Genomic DNA, 15926 nt, shown 5'->3' with positions numbered 1-15926 from the left:
TAATTTTTATCACATATTTATATAAAAAAAAATTGTAAACTAAATTAATGAAAAAAATTGGAACTAAAATTAAAATTAATTAATTAATTTATTTATTTAAAAATTAATTAATTGTTATTTTCAATATTTAATACTTTAATTTTCAAAATTTAATATTTAAAATTTTCAAATATTTGTGGCCAAAACTGCAGAACGTTCTTCTTCTTTTTCTATTTTTACTTATTTTTATTTTTGTATTTTCTTCTTGCTTTCAAATATTTAACCAAGTTATTTGAAGAAAAAAATACATTCAGCGTAAGTATGTAGGTTTTAAAAAATTGTTTTGTTGTCATTTTTTTTTCATTTGCAAATATTCTTGGTTGCATTTGTTTATTTATTTTGGTTTGGTCAAATGGCAGCCTTTATTTACCTCTTGTGCTTTGACTTTTTCTATATGCTCTAAATCAAATTTGTCCCCCTCCAAATTGAAAAGACGTTGCCAATATTGTTTGCAAATTGTTTGTAGTTCGGCTGAATCACGTGACATTCAAACAATTCAATGTAATGCCATACATACAGATATAGAGATAAATTTGTAATGCAATTGTTATTGTTATGCTTGTAATAGTTATTAGAAAAAAATTTATTGTTTTTGTTTTTTGTTGTTTGTTTTGTAATATTTATGCATGTAATAATGTGAAATTAACCGTTTTTTCATGTCTACTACTGTTTCTACTACTATTTTCAAAACTAACAGGTGTTTGTGATATTTACTGGCGATTTAGTGCAAATTAAATGGGAAAAATTGTGTTGGGGAGTGTTTTATATAATATTTTTAAAAAAAGTATTTTAACTAAATACTAGTTTTAGTAAAATATTATGCTTCATGGATGTATGTATATAATTATTAAAAGTATAGTACGCAATATTTTTGATTTTTTCTACAATGCTGAGTAAAAAACTCGAGAACTTCCCCTAAAAACAGTTAAACTGCTGAACACATCGGGAAAGAGCAACAAGTGAAGTAAAAAATGTCTTCATGTTCCCAGTTCTGCTGGCGTACAAATAAAAATATAAGAGTATGCTTTTCATTTCAGCATAAGTAGCTGTAAGATTTAAGCTTTAGACGTTAACTAATGTTAACTATTCGAAACCAGTGTCCAAATGGCACACTAAATGATCATTTGTATAGGATCACATGCCCTTTTAGAAAACTATTTGACTTCACAAAGCTTTCGGGTTTATAGTCTCCTCAAAAAGTTTTAGAAAGCTTTCGAATTTATGGTACATTTGCTCAATATCCCAGCTTAAAAGCACACCGCGAAATCTTTGTTTATAATAGCATTTTGCAGTTCTACTCCGTACACATGCTAACCATTAGAAATATAAATATTAATGTAAAAAAATATAAAAGCTTTCACCAGCTCTGCAATGGTCAAGAGTTTGTGCGGCGAGCTTTTAATATTATAACTTTTTTCTAAACACGAGTGGACCACAAAGCATAGCATTTGTGGAAAGCTTTTGAAAAGCTTTTACCAGCTCTGAAATGCTTAAGAGCTTGTGCAGGGAGTTCTTAATGTTATAGCTTTTTTCTAAATACGAGCGGACAAAAAAGCTCAAGAAAAGCTTTTGTAATAAACTATTTATGGAAAGCTTTTGAAATTTTTTTTCTTAAGCCTGCCAAGTTTTACACCATTGTGCTTAAAAATATTATTAGTTGGTTTAAGAAAAAGCAACGTTATTAAGTAAACACCAGACTTGAATTGTGCTGAGCTACAGTTCCACTGAAAGCTTTCGCAAATACATTAAAATTAAAGAAGGAAGTTCAAAAATATTTTTGTGTCACATTTTAAGGTAAATTTCGTTTCTCTATTGCTTAAAAGTGGCCTTGTCACTGATGGGTAGAGATTAAGCTCACATGCTTTCAGAGCTTACAGTGAGCTTTCAATTGAAAGCAGGTCTTAATCTCTATATATGATTTAATGGTTTAGTGATTAGGAAAAGGTCTAAGTTACAACACTGGAAAGTTGTATAAGTAAAAAAATGTGATTAAAAAATGATTTAAAAAGAGAAATTTCAACTAAGATTACGCCTGTTAGTAAACACACTATATGACGTGATTTACTAATTTTTGATTATTATTTTTTTATTTTTTATATCAGTATACCATCGATGCGAAATACCAAATTTGGAACGTAACGAAAATATTTAAAAAATAATAATATTTTCATAAAAAATTATAAATGAAGGAGAAACTACAGATGTGACAAGAGAGGCATGGAAATGATATATTTCATACACGTACAAGTTTATTTAGTAAAAGCTTCGGCAAAAAACAAAATTCTCAGCTTCCACAAAATATGTAGTGCATATAAAATAGTGTTTAATTGTGTTGTTGTATTTAGCAAATATAGACAAATTAGATTGCTTGGCAAAAATCAAACTTTGCGCCAGGAACAACGAAAAGTTTTAGAGTAAAACTAAAACAAAATACAAAACTAAAATAAAAATTTATTAAAAATTAATATGGCTAAAGTTTTGTTGTTGTTGCGCTCTAATTACAGTTAAATAGGTTGAGAAACAAGTTAGGTTAATTGCTAACTAAAAACAGCTATGCCAACGTTTGAAGCATTAGCTGAGCAAACGGATATCAAAAAAAAAAAAGTACATTAATACTAAAAGCTGACAGTGTTGGGGAAAATATCATTATTTTTGCAACAAAATCAATTAAGGAGTCTACTGCACACAATTTGTGCCAAGAGTTGTCTAAATGGTTAAAGAAAATCAAACTGTTTGGCTCGAAACTAGTTTTCTACAAAATTTAGAGTTACAAAAAAGAAAATTTTCAGCCTATGCAACGCTGTGTTAGACACACACTTGCATATTTCTAGCTTTGAGAATACAAAATACGAAAATGATAGCGTTTGTAGGTGCAGATCTATGTTAAAAATTTTGTACTTAAAGTTACTAGTGAGAAAAAAAATCCAACACTAATTGCGCCTTATTGCAATGGAAATATTAATTAGCAATTTTTATTTACAAACATTTAGTTTTATACAAAATTTATACGTATTGCATACAACAAGTAATACAGGGTGCGCACCAACAACGAGAACCTTGGCAGTGGCTGATTTTCGGTTCTTTACTTTCAGCTATACAACTACATTCAACTATACTGCTAAGTAATATTTTTAGATTTTAAGAAAAAACAAAAAATAACAGAAATACAAATTGTAAAAAAAAAACAAAAGAAACTACTCAAAATACATAAGAGCGCACAATGTCAACTAGGAAGCCTGGTCCCAAAAAATGCTTCGTCATTGTCTACTTTATGTTGTTTAGATACAAATATTTGTGAGTGTGTTGTTGTTGTATTTTATTTTTAATATACTTTGTAGTGTTACCAACAAAATTCAAAGTAACTACAAACAAAATAAATTCTATTTTAGATTTTTAGAGTACAAAATATAGTGAGTGTTTTAACAAAGTAAAAAATGTACAAAACGACCAAAAGTCTAAAAAGCGCAAAAAATGGTAACTTTTCAACCAGTTTGTGGCAGAAGTTTGGCAAAACGAAAAAAAAATGTATGGGCATGAAAAAAATTAATGTTCTATTTCTTGCCTCTAATTCCTTACGGGCAACCTGATATTCAACGTCATATTTTTGATCCTCCAATTTCAGGATTTTAGCATAATAATCCTGTACAACTTTTTTAAGTGTTTCTGCGGGCAGAAAGTGCAATTAAAAATTGAGAAAAACGGTTAATACGGAACGTTTTCGTTTGTGCCGTTGTGTGCTGGGTACGAGTTGTGTATGCGTGTTTCTGTGTGTGTGTGTACATGTGCGTGGGTGGTGCCATGGATGAAGGGCGAGTGGAGGTAATGGAGAGGGACAGAATACTTTTGCTATATTTAATATTTATATTTTATAATATATTTGCCGATAATGTACTTATAAAAAATATATATTCATAAAAAAAACGTATTATATTTTTTTGGTGTCGTAGGTTGAGGCAGGTTTGTACATAAAAAAGAATTCGATAAAAAATAATAATAAATAAACTGTGATTTTTGGTGGTGATTTCGGGAGTGTGTGGGACATAAAAGAGGAGTGTGTATTTCCAAATTTTTGTATATGCCTATTAGATGCCACAAGTCTAATAAATTGAAAGATACGTGATTTAATGAACCAAAAAAAAAAAGACAAAATAATATGTTATTGTAATTTAAAAAATTGGCTGATCGACTAGTTAAGCTAGCTGAGAGTTGTTGTACGCAAGTTGTCATATTTCAACAATACCTATTCACGGGAAATGTAGCATACATTTAGGATGTAAGATTTTCATAGAATAGACTGAAAGTTCCGCTTTCAAAACTATTCTTTTAATATTTTTTTATTTACTTATCATAGTAATATTCAGTATTTTTTAATGATAAAAAAATTAAAATAATTTACTCGACACTTATTCACGGAAAATATAGCACACTTAGAGGATGTAAGATTTTTACAGAAAAAAATTGAAAGTTCCGATTTCAAAACTAATTTTTAATAATTTTTATTTCTTGGAAGACTAACATTTAGTATTTTATTTTTATAAATAATTTAAAATTCCTTGCTTGGCACTTGTTGACGGAAAATGTAGCATATTTAGAGGATGTAAGAATTTTATAGAAAAAAAACTGAAACTAATTCTTTGAAAATTATTTTTTTTTAAATCTTTTGTTTACTTTTAGGAGCAATATTAAATATTTTGTAACTGAAATTGATTATAATCAAATTTTGGTTGGCTCTCATTTTTTAAAACCGCTCTAAAAATCCTAGAGACGCATACATCATTGGACTTGTTCAAATTATCTACTAACTCTGCTAGACAGTAGTAAGAGGGTTAAAATTTGGTGCAATAGGTATAAGTGCCGCGACTCACTGTTTTCTTTCCAATATTTTCGAACTAACTTTGTGTACACATAGTCTAAGAAGGGTATGAAAAAGGACAAATGCTTTATCACTTCCATACTAAAAAAAATAAAAATAATGGGTGTCTAAATGGAGGCAAATATAAGCTAACATATCTTCAAAAAAAAAAAATATTTTTTAATATTTCAAATACAAATTTTTCACGCTATTGCCAAGAGGAATAAAAATTCAGTATAATTATGTAACGGTCTAAAAAATAATATAAAAAATAAAATATTTTTGAGGTAATTTTTCTCTATGTTTTCGTTTTCGTTGTTGTTGCAAGTTGTTGTATTGAGCTAGAGACGAGTGCAGTAATTTCAATACGCATTATAAACTGTATTAAACATCTGATAAAACACTACTATATATTTATAGTGTGTATGTATATAAACAATATAAGTAAATTTGTAGAAATTGTGTGCAAAAAACGTGAGCATTAAAAACTTGGTGAGTGAGTTGAGTTTATAGTAAAAAAAATGTATATAAATATTTTTATAAGTATTAAAGTGTAAAATAAAGTAAAAAATATATAGAGAGAAAGAGATAGAGAAAGTGTTGTATTAAAAGTTTAAAGTTTTCAAAAGCATTGGTTTAGTGTTTCTAGTTTTGTTGTTGTTGTTGTTTTTGTTGAGTATTTCATTTATACAAAACAGATTAATTACGGCATTGCAGAGACTCCGCGGCGCGGTCGGTGTTGCTGCATTTGTCGCTGGCAGCCGGTAACTAAATTACAACAAAAAATGTTGGGAAAAAATTTGGATTTTTTTGGAGTGTAACTAAATTACAACAAAAATTTTGGGATTTTGGATTTTTTTTTGGGATGAATTTTGTGCTGCCACTGGACAAGCGCAGCGCACATCGTGCCGGCGCGGAGTGTGTGTTTAAGTGTATGTGTGTGAGTTTAAAAAATTAAACTGCTTTAAATTGTTGTTGTGAATGCACGCATTAAGTGTTTGAGTTAAAGTCTGGCAAAGAAAATGCGTTTTTTTGAATTATTTTCAATAGTTTTCGATTCGGCGCAGTTAAGTGCTTGAAATATACTTTGTGTTTGCTGATATACTTTTTTCAAAAACGAAAAAAATAATCAAAAGTATGTTTTTATATGTGTGTACCTCAACATCCTTGCGCTTAACAACATACTCAAGGTCATATTTCTGGTCCTCCAATTTACAAATCCTGTCATAGTGTTGCTTGATAAGACTTTTAAGTGTTTCTGCAGATAAGTGGAAGTTAATGAAATGCGTTGTTTTCAACAAAAATTAACACAATTTCATATTTTCTATTTTTTTTAATTTTTTGTGTTTTTTTTTTTTGGTGCTTAAAACAAAGATGGTATGTATAAAAAAAATATAAGGTATAAATAATAATGCTATGGGAAAAGAAAAAATATGCAATAACAAAGTGGGAACAAAAAGTATAAATGGTTTCAAACTTTTTAGCGATAAGGGCAGATTTTATGCAAAAAAGGGATTTCTTTAAAAAAAATATAAAAAAATAATCTAAACAAAAATATTTTAAAGGATATTTAAAAAAAAAATCTAAAAAATCTAAACAAAAATTTTATAAAAAATTTGCTTTTTTTGACAATAAATTTAACGAATTTCGTGACAGGCCAGTAAAATGTGTGCGTGAGTGCTGCTGAGCATGTATATGTGTGGGTGTGCGTGTATTGATTTTTTTTATACAAAATGTAGGTAAATGTATTTGCTAATTCTTGCTAATTAACCAGATTTTTTTTGAAGAACTTTGATTTTTTGGACTTTGCTACGAAATTTTGATTTTGATGTCTTTGAAACTACTAATTTCTGCTAATTTCTTTACTTTTTCAAAATCCTTGAAATGTTGACATGTGTAAATATGTAGAAATAAAATCAGATATTTTACCTTCGCTGGCGTCGCTGAGATTTCTGGGGCTACCGCAACGCTCTTCAATGATGCGTCTACGTTCGGCGGCTTTGCGTTCCTGTTCCTTCTTCAACTCCTCAGCGGCTTTCTTACGGAGCAACAACTGTGTATTGGCAAAGCGAAATGCATTTATATTATAGAAATTAGTTCTCATCAATATATGCGCAATTTGTCACTCACCCTAAGTTTCTTCTTCCTTTCTGGTGTCATGAAACCTTTCTTGGCCTTCTTAGCCTTGGAGGCTTCCTCCATACGCTTGCGCACCTCAGCACGCTTGCGCTCAATCTCGGCCTGTTTAGCCTTCTTTGCCTACAAAATATCCAATATACAAGATATGTGTGTTTAGCACTGCGTACCGTTAAACGACGAGTATGAACACATGAACACAACGAATGAGACAGCAGCCACATTGCACTTGACAGCGTGTAAACAATAAAACGCACAGCACAGAGCATTAAAACACAGATTTGTGATCGACTATTATACACTTTTCGAAACGCTGGCAACACTTAACGTTTTTACAAAGTATTCTGTGAGAGTACCTCCTCTTTCGGATCGAGTGGCTTGGCAGGTTTGGCGGGAGCGGCCGCGGCAGCTGGTGCAGCGCCTGCTGCGGGTGCAGCACCTGCGGCTGGTGCGGCAGCGGGGGCAGCTCCTGCGGCTGGTGCGGCCGCTGGTGCCGCTGCTGCTGCTGGTGCTGCAGCCGGTGCAGGCGCTGCTGCTGCGGGCGCTGGTGCGGCGGCTGCGGGTGCCGCTGCTGGTGCGGGTGCTGGTGCATCGGCTGCTTTCTTCTAAAAGACGCAGATGGAAAGAAAAGAAAATTATTAATAAAAATGTCGATATCTATGGTTTAAAGAGCAGCATGCAATAATAGGTCGTAAATAACGGTGTTGGGCGTGGCAATATAAGTACGTTAATTTTGTGGCAATTAATTTTAAAATACTATACAGCTATTGCAAAGTCAGTGCTGCATTAGCGTTGCAATTTTATTAAAACATCAGCTTATAGTTAAGTGCCAAAGCGTTCGAAATATAGCTAAAAGCAGAGTTACAGAATTAAAGCTTCAGAAATGTCAAAGTAAAAGCGTAGAAGTGTCATAACTTTTAACTATAATATTCACCTTCGTTGTATCCATATACTAATGCTGTATGTGTCATATCGTTAAGCGCGTATTTACTGTAAATATTGAGAGAGTAAAAGCATACATTAATGTTCTTTCATATATTGGCAGTAATCGGTTGCTCATGGAGCGATACTCACCTCACCTCATCATCAGCCATTTTGGATTTGTGTTTTTGGATTTAGTAACTGTAATGGAAGAAAAAAATAATAATTTTAATGAACTTTCAAATATGAATCAATAAAATATATCTTGTGCCGATCAATGCAGTATATCGTCACATGAAATGCAAAATAACGTATCATCAAAAAATTCGAAATTGAGTGTCTTATTGATTATGATTCACTACTTCAAATTGCATTCATAATATTACATATGTCCGACATTTTGAGGTTCTGCCCTCAGATATAAACCAGTTTTAACCAATATAAAATTTTTTTTTCACTCATGTTCCATTTTATTTCGTTTTCATTCATGCCACTATAAAATTCCGAAAATGATGTTACGTTATTTTGCATTTCAGGTGACGATATATACAATTAAAAATTCATATCAGGTCTTGCTGGTGAAACTTTTCAACATTTTCAAAGGATTTTCGGAAATCTTTTCCATTAATTTCTTTAATTTCTATAATCGAGAGGTTGCTATGGAGAAAGTTGTGTCTTCTTTAACATTTTTATTTATTTACGTTGCGTTCTTCATTATTAGCTTTACTTTTACACTATTCTTTTCATAACAAAACAATAAAAAAAAAAATCAAAGGCTTGAGTAAACAGATCATGTTAAGCATATACAGTTAGTCTCAAAAACGAATCAGTTTTTTTCATAATTTTTGAATGAAAAAATTATGATGAAGGAAGGGTCGGCTATATACATATGTATAATGTAACAATAAAAAAATTTTCTAGTCTTGAGAACCACATCAATATGTCGAAAATATTTAAATTTTGCTTTTTCTTTTTTCCTCACAAAATAACCGTTATATTTTGGTTTTTGTTTTTTCACTTGCAAAATAAGAATTATTTCATAACTTTTATTTATTTTATTTACAGAATAATACTTATATATGTATATTATAATACTTTTTTCTTAACTCTTATACAATAAGAATTGAAAAGTAAGCGATTTGTTTTGCTTTTGCGATTTGAAAGATATTAGAGAGTATTATTTATCAAAACTCTACGACCAAAATTTGCCATAGAACGAGCTCATTCACAATCACATTCGTACAGATGATGACACACTTGAGCATAATTTATTATGACACATACAAACATTAGATACATAGAGTATATTTAATCTGAGCTGTTATATACTTTATATAAAAAAGATCAGTGTGATGCGTTGAGTCGATTTAGCCACTTCAGTCTGTTTGTACGCGAACTAGCTCTTCAGTGTTTGAGATGTCAATCTGAAAATTCATACACGTCTTTTGCTCCCCAAGAAACTATGCTTTTGTAGGTATAACCGATATCGGACTACTATAGCCTATAGCTGTCATACAAACTAATCTATAAAATCCAGTCATTGTATGGAAAACTTTCTTATTTAATGAGATGTTTTCAAGAAACTTGGCATAGACTAATAATCTTGGTAATGGAACAATCTCCGAAAAAATTGTTCACATCGGACTACATATAGCTCTCGTACAAACTGGGCGATAAAAATTATGTTCTTGTATGAAAAACTTTTTATTTGACGAGATATCTTCAAGAAATTTGTATAGATTGCTAGCCAAGACAACGGGACAATCTCCAAGGAAATTGTTTAGACCGGTTCACTATGGCATATAGCTTTCTTACAAACTGAACGATCAAAATCAAGATAAGGATATACGATTCATGCGATAAGGAATGCACTTCTAAAGGGAATCATAACAACAATGCAGCCGAAGTTAGTGTCTTACTAGCTTTTTTACACTAGGTACGAAAAATTTAGAGTCACAAATTTAGGGTATAAAAAAGTAAATTTTATGGATATTTCAGAGAAAATTTTTTGATAGAAAATCTTTAGAAAAATTGTGTTAATAAAAGTTACTCTACTATTATAAAATATACTCTAAATTTGTATTCCTAATTTGCAAGCATTTAGAAACTATCTTTGTCATCATTTAATGGACTTTAAAGTTTAAAATAAATATGAAAAGTCTCCCGAATAATTGCTGTGTCGAAGTAGATCAAAGTGAAGAAGTGTAAAGAAGACACCAGTGTTTAATTGTTACTAACTTCCCATAAAAACTACCATTTTTCAATTACCGGTTCCATTTGTAACCTTAACTTTAAATTTTGTTATTAGAGTTAGAACTTTTTGTTACAAACTATGAAGCCTTTTTTGTTGCATACATACATACATCCCGGTCTGTAACATACGCAAATATGCTCTCACATACAAATTATCCATATATTTCACTGGTAAATTGCATGGATATGGAAAACGAAAGCAGCTGTCGCTTAGATTTGTTTATATCTTATACACACATATACATATTAACGTCGCCTCGCTACCATTTTAGTATTGGAACGGAAATTTCGAATTTTCCACGCATCATTTCTGAATTTAACAAAGCAAAAACAAAACTGTGCAGCACTTCGGTGCGCACAACTTTTTTAGCAAGCCGTATATGGGCGCTGCTTGGCACAAAAGCAACGCAAACAGCGAGTGAATGCTAGCAGGCGAACAGCCAAGTGGTGGTAACGTATACGCCACGGTGTGCGGCACTCACTCATAAAAGCGATCAGACAAAGAGTGTACCGCGCTGTGTATGAGTGTGTGCGTGTGTCTGGCAGACACACTTATTTTGGAGTATGTATTTGGTGGCACACACACTCATATATATTTACAATACATATGTATATGTTGGTAATTATATATATGTATGGGTGGTTAGTAATAAGGTAGATAAATACGCGAGCAGCTGCGCAATTGACTCATTCAGCCATTAATTTGCTTTTAATCTGTTAACAGCCAAGCGTGAGAGAGAACACACTAGTGTTGGCGAAAGGTGTGTGGGCGGCATGTTGCAGTTGTATTGGTCGCAGCGCATAAATAAGTCGCTATCATATCCAATTTCAAGTGATTACAGCGCTTATATATTTGTGAACTTTTATTGTTGTACTGGAAGTATGTTGTTTTGCTGCCTTCGGCTTTATTGAAAGATTTGTATGCGTAAGTGTGTAATGGTATTCGTTTGGAGAGAATTCCTAAATTGCAAATCTCTGTGACGCGGCCTTCTAACGATCGAATCTTGCGGTAGTAAATGTATAAATATGTATTGTTGTTGCTTTGTTATATTTATAATACTACATATTCGTAAATAGCTAAGTGTTGCTTTGCAGTTTTTCATAAACAAAATACGATCTTTCCTGTTGCTCTATATTTGAAAAAAAAAAAATTTTGTGATCGAAATCAAAATTTAATGAGAAGTAATTTTAAGAAAGTTTTTGTCTATGAAAAGTCGAGCTTCTCAGAGTATTTTTTATGAATTTCACCTTTCGCTCTGGATTATAATATTTTTTTACATTTATTTTTTAATTCAGTATACATTTTTTTGGTTTTTAATCACCTTTTTTTATATTTTTAAACAAAATATTTTTTGAAAAAAAGTATAAAAAAATATTTTATAATATTATATTGAAAAAATTAGAAATTTTTATAAATAAAAAAAAAACGTGTGCTCTTCCGATCTAAAATAAATAAAAATATTTTTTGAAGAATATATATTTTTTTAATAATACATATATCTCTCAATAGGTGAATATATTGAATATGGTACAATACAAGTTCGAGTAAATAAAATTGCTAAGACCCAGATCTAAATTTTACAATATAAAAATTTTTTTAAATAGTGCAGAGCACTTTCAGATAAATAAACTTACATTTGCGTCTGAATTTTTCTAAATATTTCTACTATTTGTATAGCAGAAAATTTTTGTTGAATATTTTTTCTAATGTTCACAATTTATTTGAGGCGCAAATGCGATATATTTATTTATATTACTGCCACTGATGAATATGTGCCGCACAAAAACGATTGCAACATCAAAAACATATGTAGACATACTTATAAATATAGCCATGACATTAATAAATAAGATTTGTACGTGCTGTTTGCGCTTGTGAAATCTTTTGTTTAAATATTTGCTTTAAAAGTGAGCTGAGTTATTGTAGGAATTTATAGGCCAAAAATAATTTGGCTTATTTCCTTGAAGAAAGAATAAAATTCGCCCAGTGTTTTGCTAACGTCACCTAACACCTACTCACCAATTCGCCCATTTGTAGCGAACGATGTACGCGTGTAGGCGTGTGTGGCTAATATTATTTTTTTACCTACAATTAATTTGACTGAGAAAATAAAATTTTAGCACGTAAGCATATGAAATATATTTGTTTTTCAAATATGTTGAGACAAGCATACATACATATGAACTTATATACAGGCATATGTATGCATGAGATCACATTGAGGTGATAAAGACAATTGCTGTGCCAAAAAATATAATAACAAAAAAATTATAATTTTGAATTTTTTTTTCGAATTTTGTAATGCAAAGTGCGGTATAAATTGAGTATAATGTATTTTTTAATAAACGAATTTATGTATTTTAACAGAATTTTTCCTATTTGCAGCTAGCAACTGTTAGCAATATTATTAATTAATTAAATCATATGATTTTTTCAGCAAAAATATAAACAACCTAAATCGGTGGCATTATGACTTAGCGCGCTGAAAAGTATGCAACAATTTTTTAATAGCGTTCTTTGCTGGTCGGTTTTAAGAGGCAACTTTGAGACGAAATATTTTTTTTGTGATCTATTTTTTGCTTTATCAAGCCTTTGTTTACTTAATGTAAACAAATCTGGCTTGAGTTTTCTTCGAATTCGTCTATTTAGATATGATGAAATCCTCTTTATGTTCGGTGTGGCCGCAATTCGAAATTATTATCGAAACACTTTCGAAAATTGCTTTACTTACTTACTTACTGTATATGAAAGTAAAAGTCGGTCAAATAGGTCAAATAGCGCCAATGCTCTCATATTTGACAAATGACAATTTGATTTCAGCTCTTTTACCATCGAAAAAATTTTGTTTAAATTTTTATAGCATGGTTATTGTTGAAATTCGTATAAAGCGCAGGCATTCTAAAGTATGACTATTCCTCACGGACTTCGTAACAGAACTCAATTTGATATCGCAAAGCACCTAAACTGGTGTATGCGAGGCTCATTAGACTAACCGGAGCTTTATACCATCGAATATACAGTTTTCTTTTGCTAAAATTTTAATCTAAAATATTTCTATTCCGTCTTTAGTCGAGAAAAATACGGCAGCAACAGCATATTATGTCCTGAAGTCAACCTTACGGTTTTACGGTAAAAATTAGTGAAAGCTTGTTAAGGGTTGAGAATATCACATTGGTGAGTGAGAGTTTCGAACTTGTTGGTTGTTAACAGATTCAAAACAAAAATTTCTCTGAACATTTGCGGTCTAGTTGCTTGAGCGGCCTTACTTATTATTTTCCAAACTTTCTTGTACATTATATGTATGCTCTATAAGAAAACTTTTTATGGTGATGGGACAATTTTTGTACCTTCTTGTTTAAAAAGTAAATAAATAGCAAATAAATATAAAGCTAAGTCGTTTTAAAATAATAATTGAGGTCAAATTGAAATGCCACTCAAAAGTTAAAATTATTTTCTATGCAACATATCTTCACCTAAAATGCAACAAAACAACCTATCATCAAAACAATCGAAATTGAGTTCTTTATGCTTACGATTCACTACATCATATTAAATATATGTAGCATAAAATTTTCAGCTTCCGCTGCCAGATATAACCTATTTATAATCAATATATAACCATTTTATAACCAAAACTCAAATTTTCTTGCAATATGAGTGATTTCTATTATATCGTTTTTCCTTCGCCTGTAAACTTATGAAATTGATGTTACGTTATTGTGCATTTTATGTGACGTTATGTTGCTTAATGATTTCTTATTTAATTTCTATATACATAAAATTACAGAAAACTTAATAAAAATTAAAATAAATAAAACAATATGCCATTATTGTTATCCGTTAAATTTTGTGTGGCATTCATTTTAATAAATTTTTTTTTTTTGAAAAAATATTTTCTGTAAAAAAAAAAAAAATAAAAATATTTAAAATAAAAGTAGACACAGAATTTAAACTTTAATTTTAAATTTTAATATTTTTATGAATTTCAAGATTCAAAAATTTCACAAAATCTTTCCCAAGCGCATAGTATGATGACTGGATCACATAATAATATTTTATACCGCTGTGTGATTTTCGCATTACTCCTCAGCTGTCATTATAGCTGACATTTCAGACATGAAATATGTATTTCGAGATATTTGCTTACTGAATACCAAGATCAAGCAGAACTTGAAGTGAATGTTATACTTTCAATCAAAGTAAATAAGCATGTTTGTATGTGAGTTAATAGAATTCGGAAAATTCTTAGTATTTCCTCTTGTTCACACAATTTTCTTTGCTAGCGCACACACGATCAGTTTTCGGCTGTAGCGCTCGTACACTTTGGGCAGCCACTTTGCTTGCGTGTAGAGAAATTTTCTATTTTCAGACAAAGTTGCATATACATACGTACAATATTTACACATACATATATATATATTTGCAGCGCGACACACAACCGATTTAGCGTTGCTACTAATGCTTTGTGTTAACTTGAGCGCTAAGGAATCGTATTTTTTAGTAAAAATCTGTGCTTATTTTTTTATGTTTATTTTCGTGAACGCCTTTCTTGCGTGAGTTAGGTGTATGAGAGTGTGTCTGTATGCATTTGTGTTAAAGTTATGCGTGTGTGTGTATGTAGTATATATGTATATAAAGTAAATATGTATGTGTTTGTGTTTATGTGTGTGTGTGGTAGTATATCTACGTATTTATGTTTATATCAGTGTATGTGTATATACGCGTATAAATATGTAGACATGACTAAGTTAATATAATTGTGCTTTTCTTAGTATATGTGAGTTTTCTATATATTGCCGCGTGTGTGTATGTATGCGTGTATCCTTCAACGGTAGGTAACCGAACCGCAATCTCGTACACTCATAAACGCATTCGCATATATTTTTATAATGAAAGAAGGTTATGTAATTGCTATGATATACGACCGTGGTACACTTAAAAAATATATATAACAGATACACTTAATTTTTCAGCTAATAAGTATGGTCTTTTTATTTTAATAATTTTATAATTTTTTTTTTAACTTTTACGTCTTCACTTCACACAAAACGTTCATTTTTATTGCAGTATATGCATTTTCCTCGCCATAATTACACATTTGCTCCTTTTTGAAGTTTAATACATGTAAATATCGTATATTTTTCCATTTGCGTTGCCACACATCTCAAAAAAATATATATTTGGAAAAAAATTTAAAGTTCCAGCATTTGCACTCCTTTTACTCAGCCACAGCAGCTGATAGCACTCACCTTAAAGGAATTAAAAAATAGGTGTGCGAGCAACCTCACAGATCGGAGAACACTGTTCGAACGGAAAAAGACTGAACGGTCCGACGATCCACGGCAGACTATATTTCGATCGGAATTCGCTCACCAGATCATTTTTCTTGCGTAGGCTTGGCCAACAGCGCAGAAATGTTGTCGAAACGAATAAAAGCAGAAATAAAAACACAAACAAATAAAAAAAAAGTGCTTGTATTAGCCAACTGCATAGCATTTTATGTTGTGGCGAAATCGAATTCGCCGCGCTCTCACGTTCCACACTGGCACACCATGCAGTTATATGTGCACATATGCTTGCCTCATGTCCCCATAGTACGTGGGTAGTGAGCGTATATAAACTTCTCTGACTTTCTGGCAGTGTGCGGTAAACTTTGGAAACGTTTCAACGATGCACTAATGCCGCTGCCGAACATTAACGAATAAAATACGAATGCCAAACTTC

At 31.0% G+C, this 15926-nt stretch overlaps 1 protein-coding gene across 8 annotated transcripts in view; it reads right to left on the bottom strand.

Annotated features, from left to right (window-relative positions):
- LOC120774120 (troponin I) overlaps positions 1 to 15567 on the bottom strand; it is a 29311-nt gene extending 13744 nt beyond the window's left edge. For 2 of the 8 annotated variants that reach the window (XM_040103487.1, XM_040103483.1), the window contains exons 1-4: positions 15452 to 15563; positions 8107 to 8149; positions 7022 to 7150; positions 6821 to 6944 (exon numbers count right to left, since the gene is read on the bottom strand). In XM_040103487.1, the coding sequence (XP_039959421.1) occupies positions 6821 to 6944; positions 7022 to 7150; positions 8107 to 8121 (268 nt within the window). In that variant the 5' untranslated portion in view covers positions 8122 to 8149; positions 15452 to 15563. Of the gene's footprint in view, positions 1 to 409; positions 511 to 3601; positions 3703 to 6048; positions 6150 to 6820; positions 6945 to 7021; positions 7151 to 7383; positions 7633 to 8106; positions 8150 to 15451 lie in introns of all 8 variants that reach the window. The other 6 variants (XM_040103490.1, XM_040103488.1, XM_040103489.1 and 3 more) reach the window with 6 other exon arrangements.
- Positions 15568 to 15926: the final 359 nt, after the last annotated feature.

Source organism: Bactrocera tryoni, chromosome 4 (assembly GCF_016617805.1).
Source record: "Bactrocera tryoni isolate S06 chromosome 4, CSIRO_BtryS06_freeze2, whole genome shotgun sequence".
Taxonomy (NCBI): domain Eukaryota; kingdom Metazoa; phylum Arthropoda; class Insecta; order Diptera; family Tephritidae; genus Bactrocera; species Bactrocera tryoni.
Note: the sequence above shows the minus strand (reverse complement) of the source record. Positions and strands in the feature narration are given on the sequence as shown.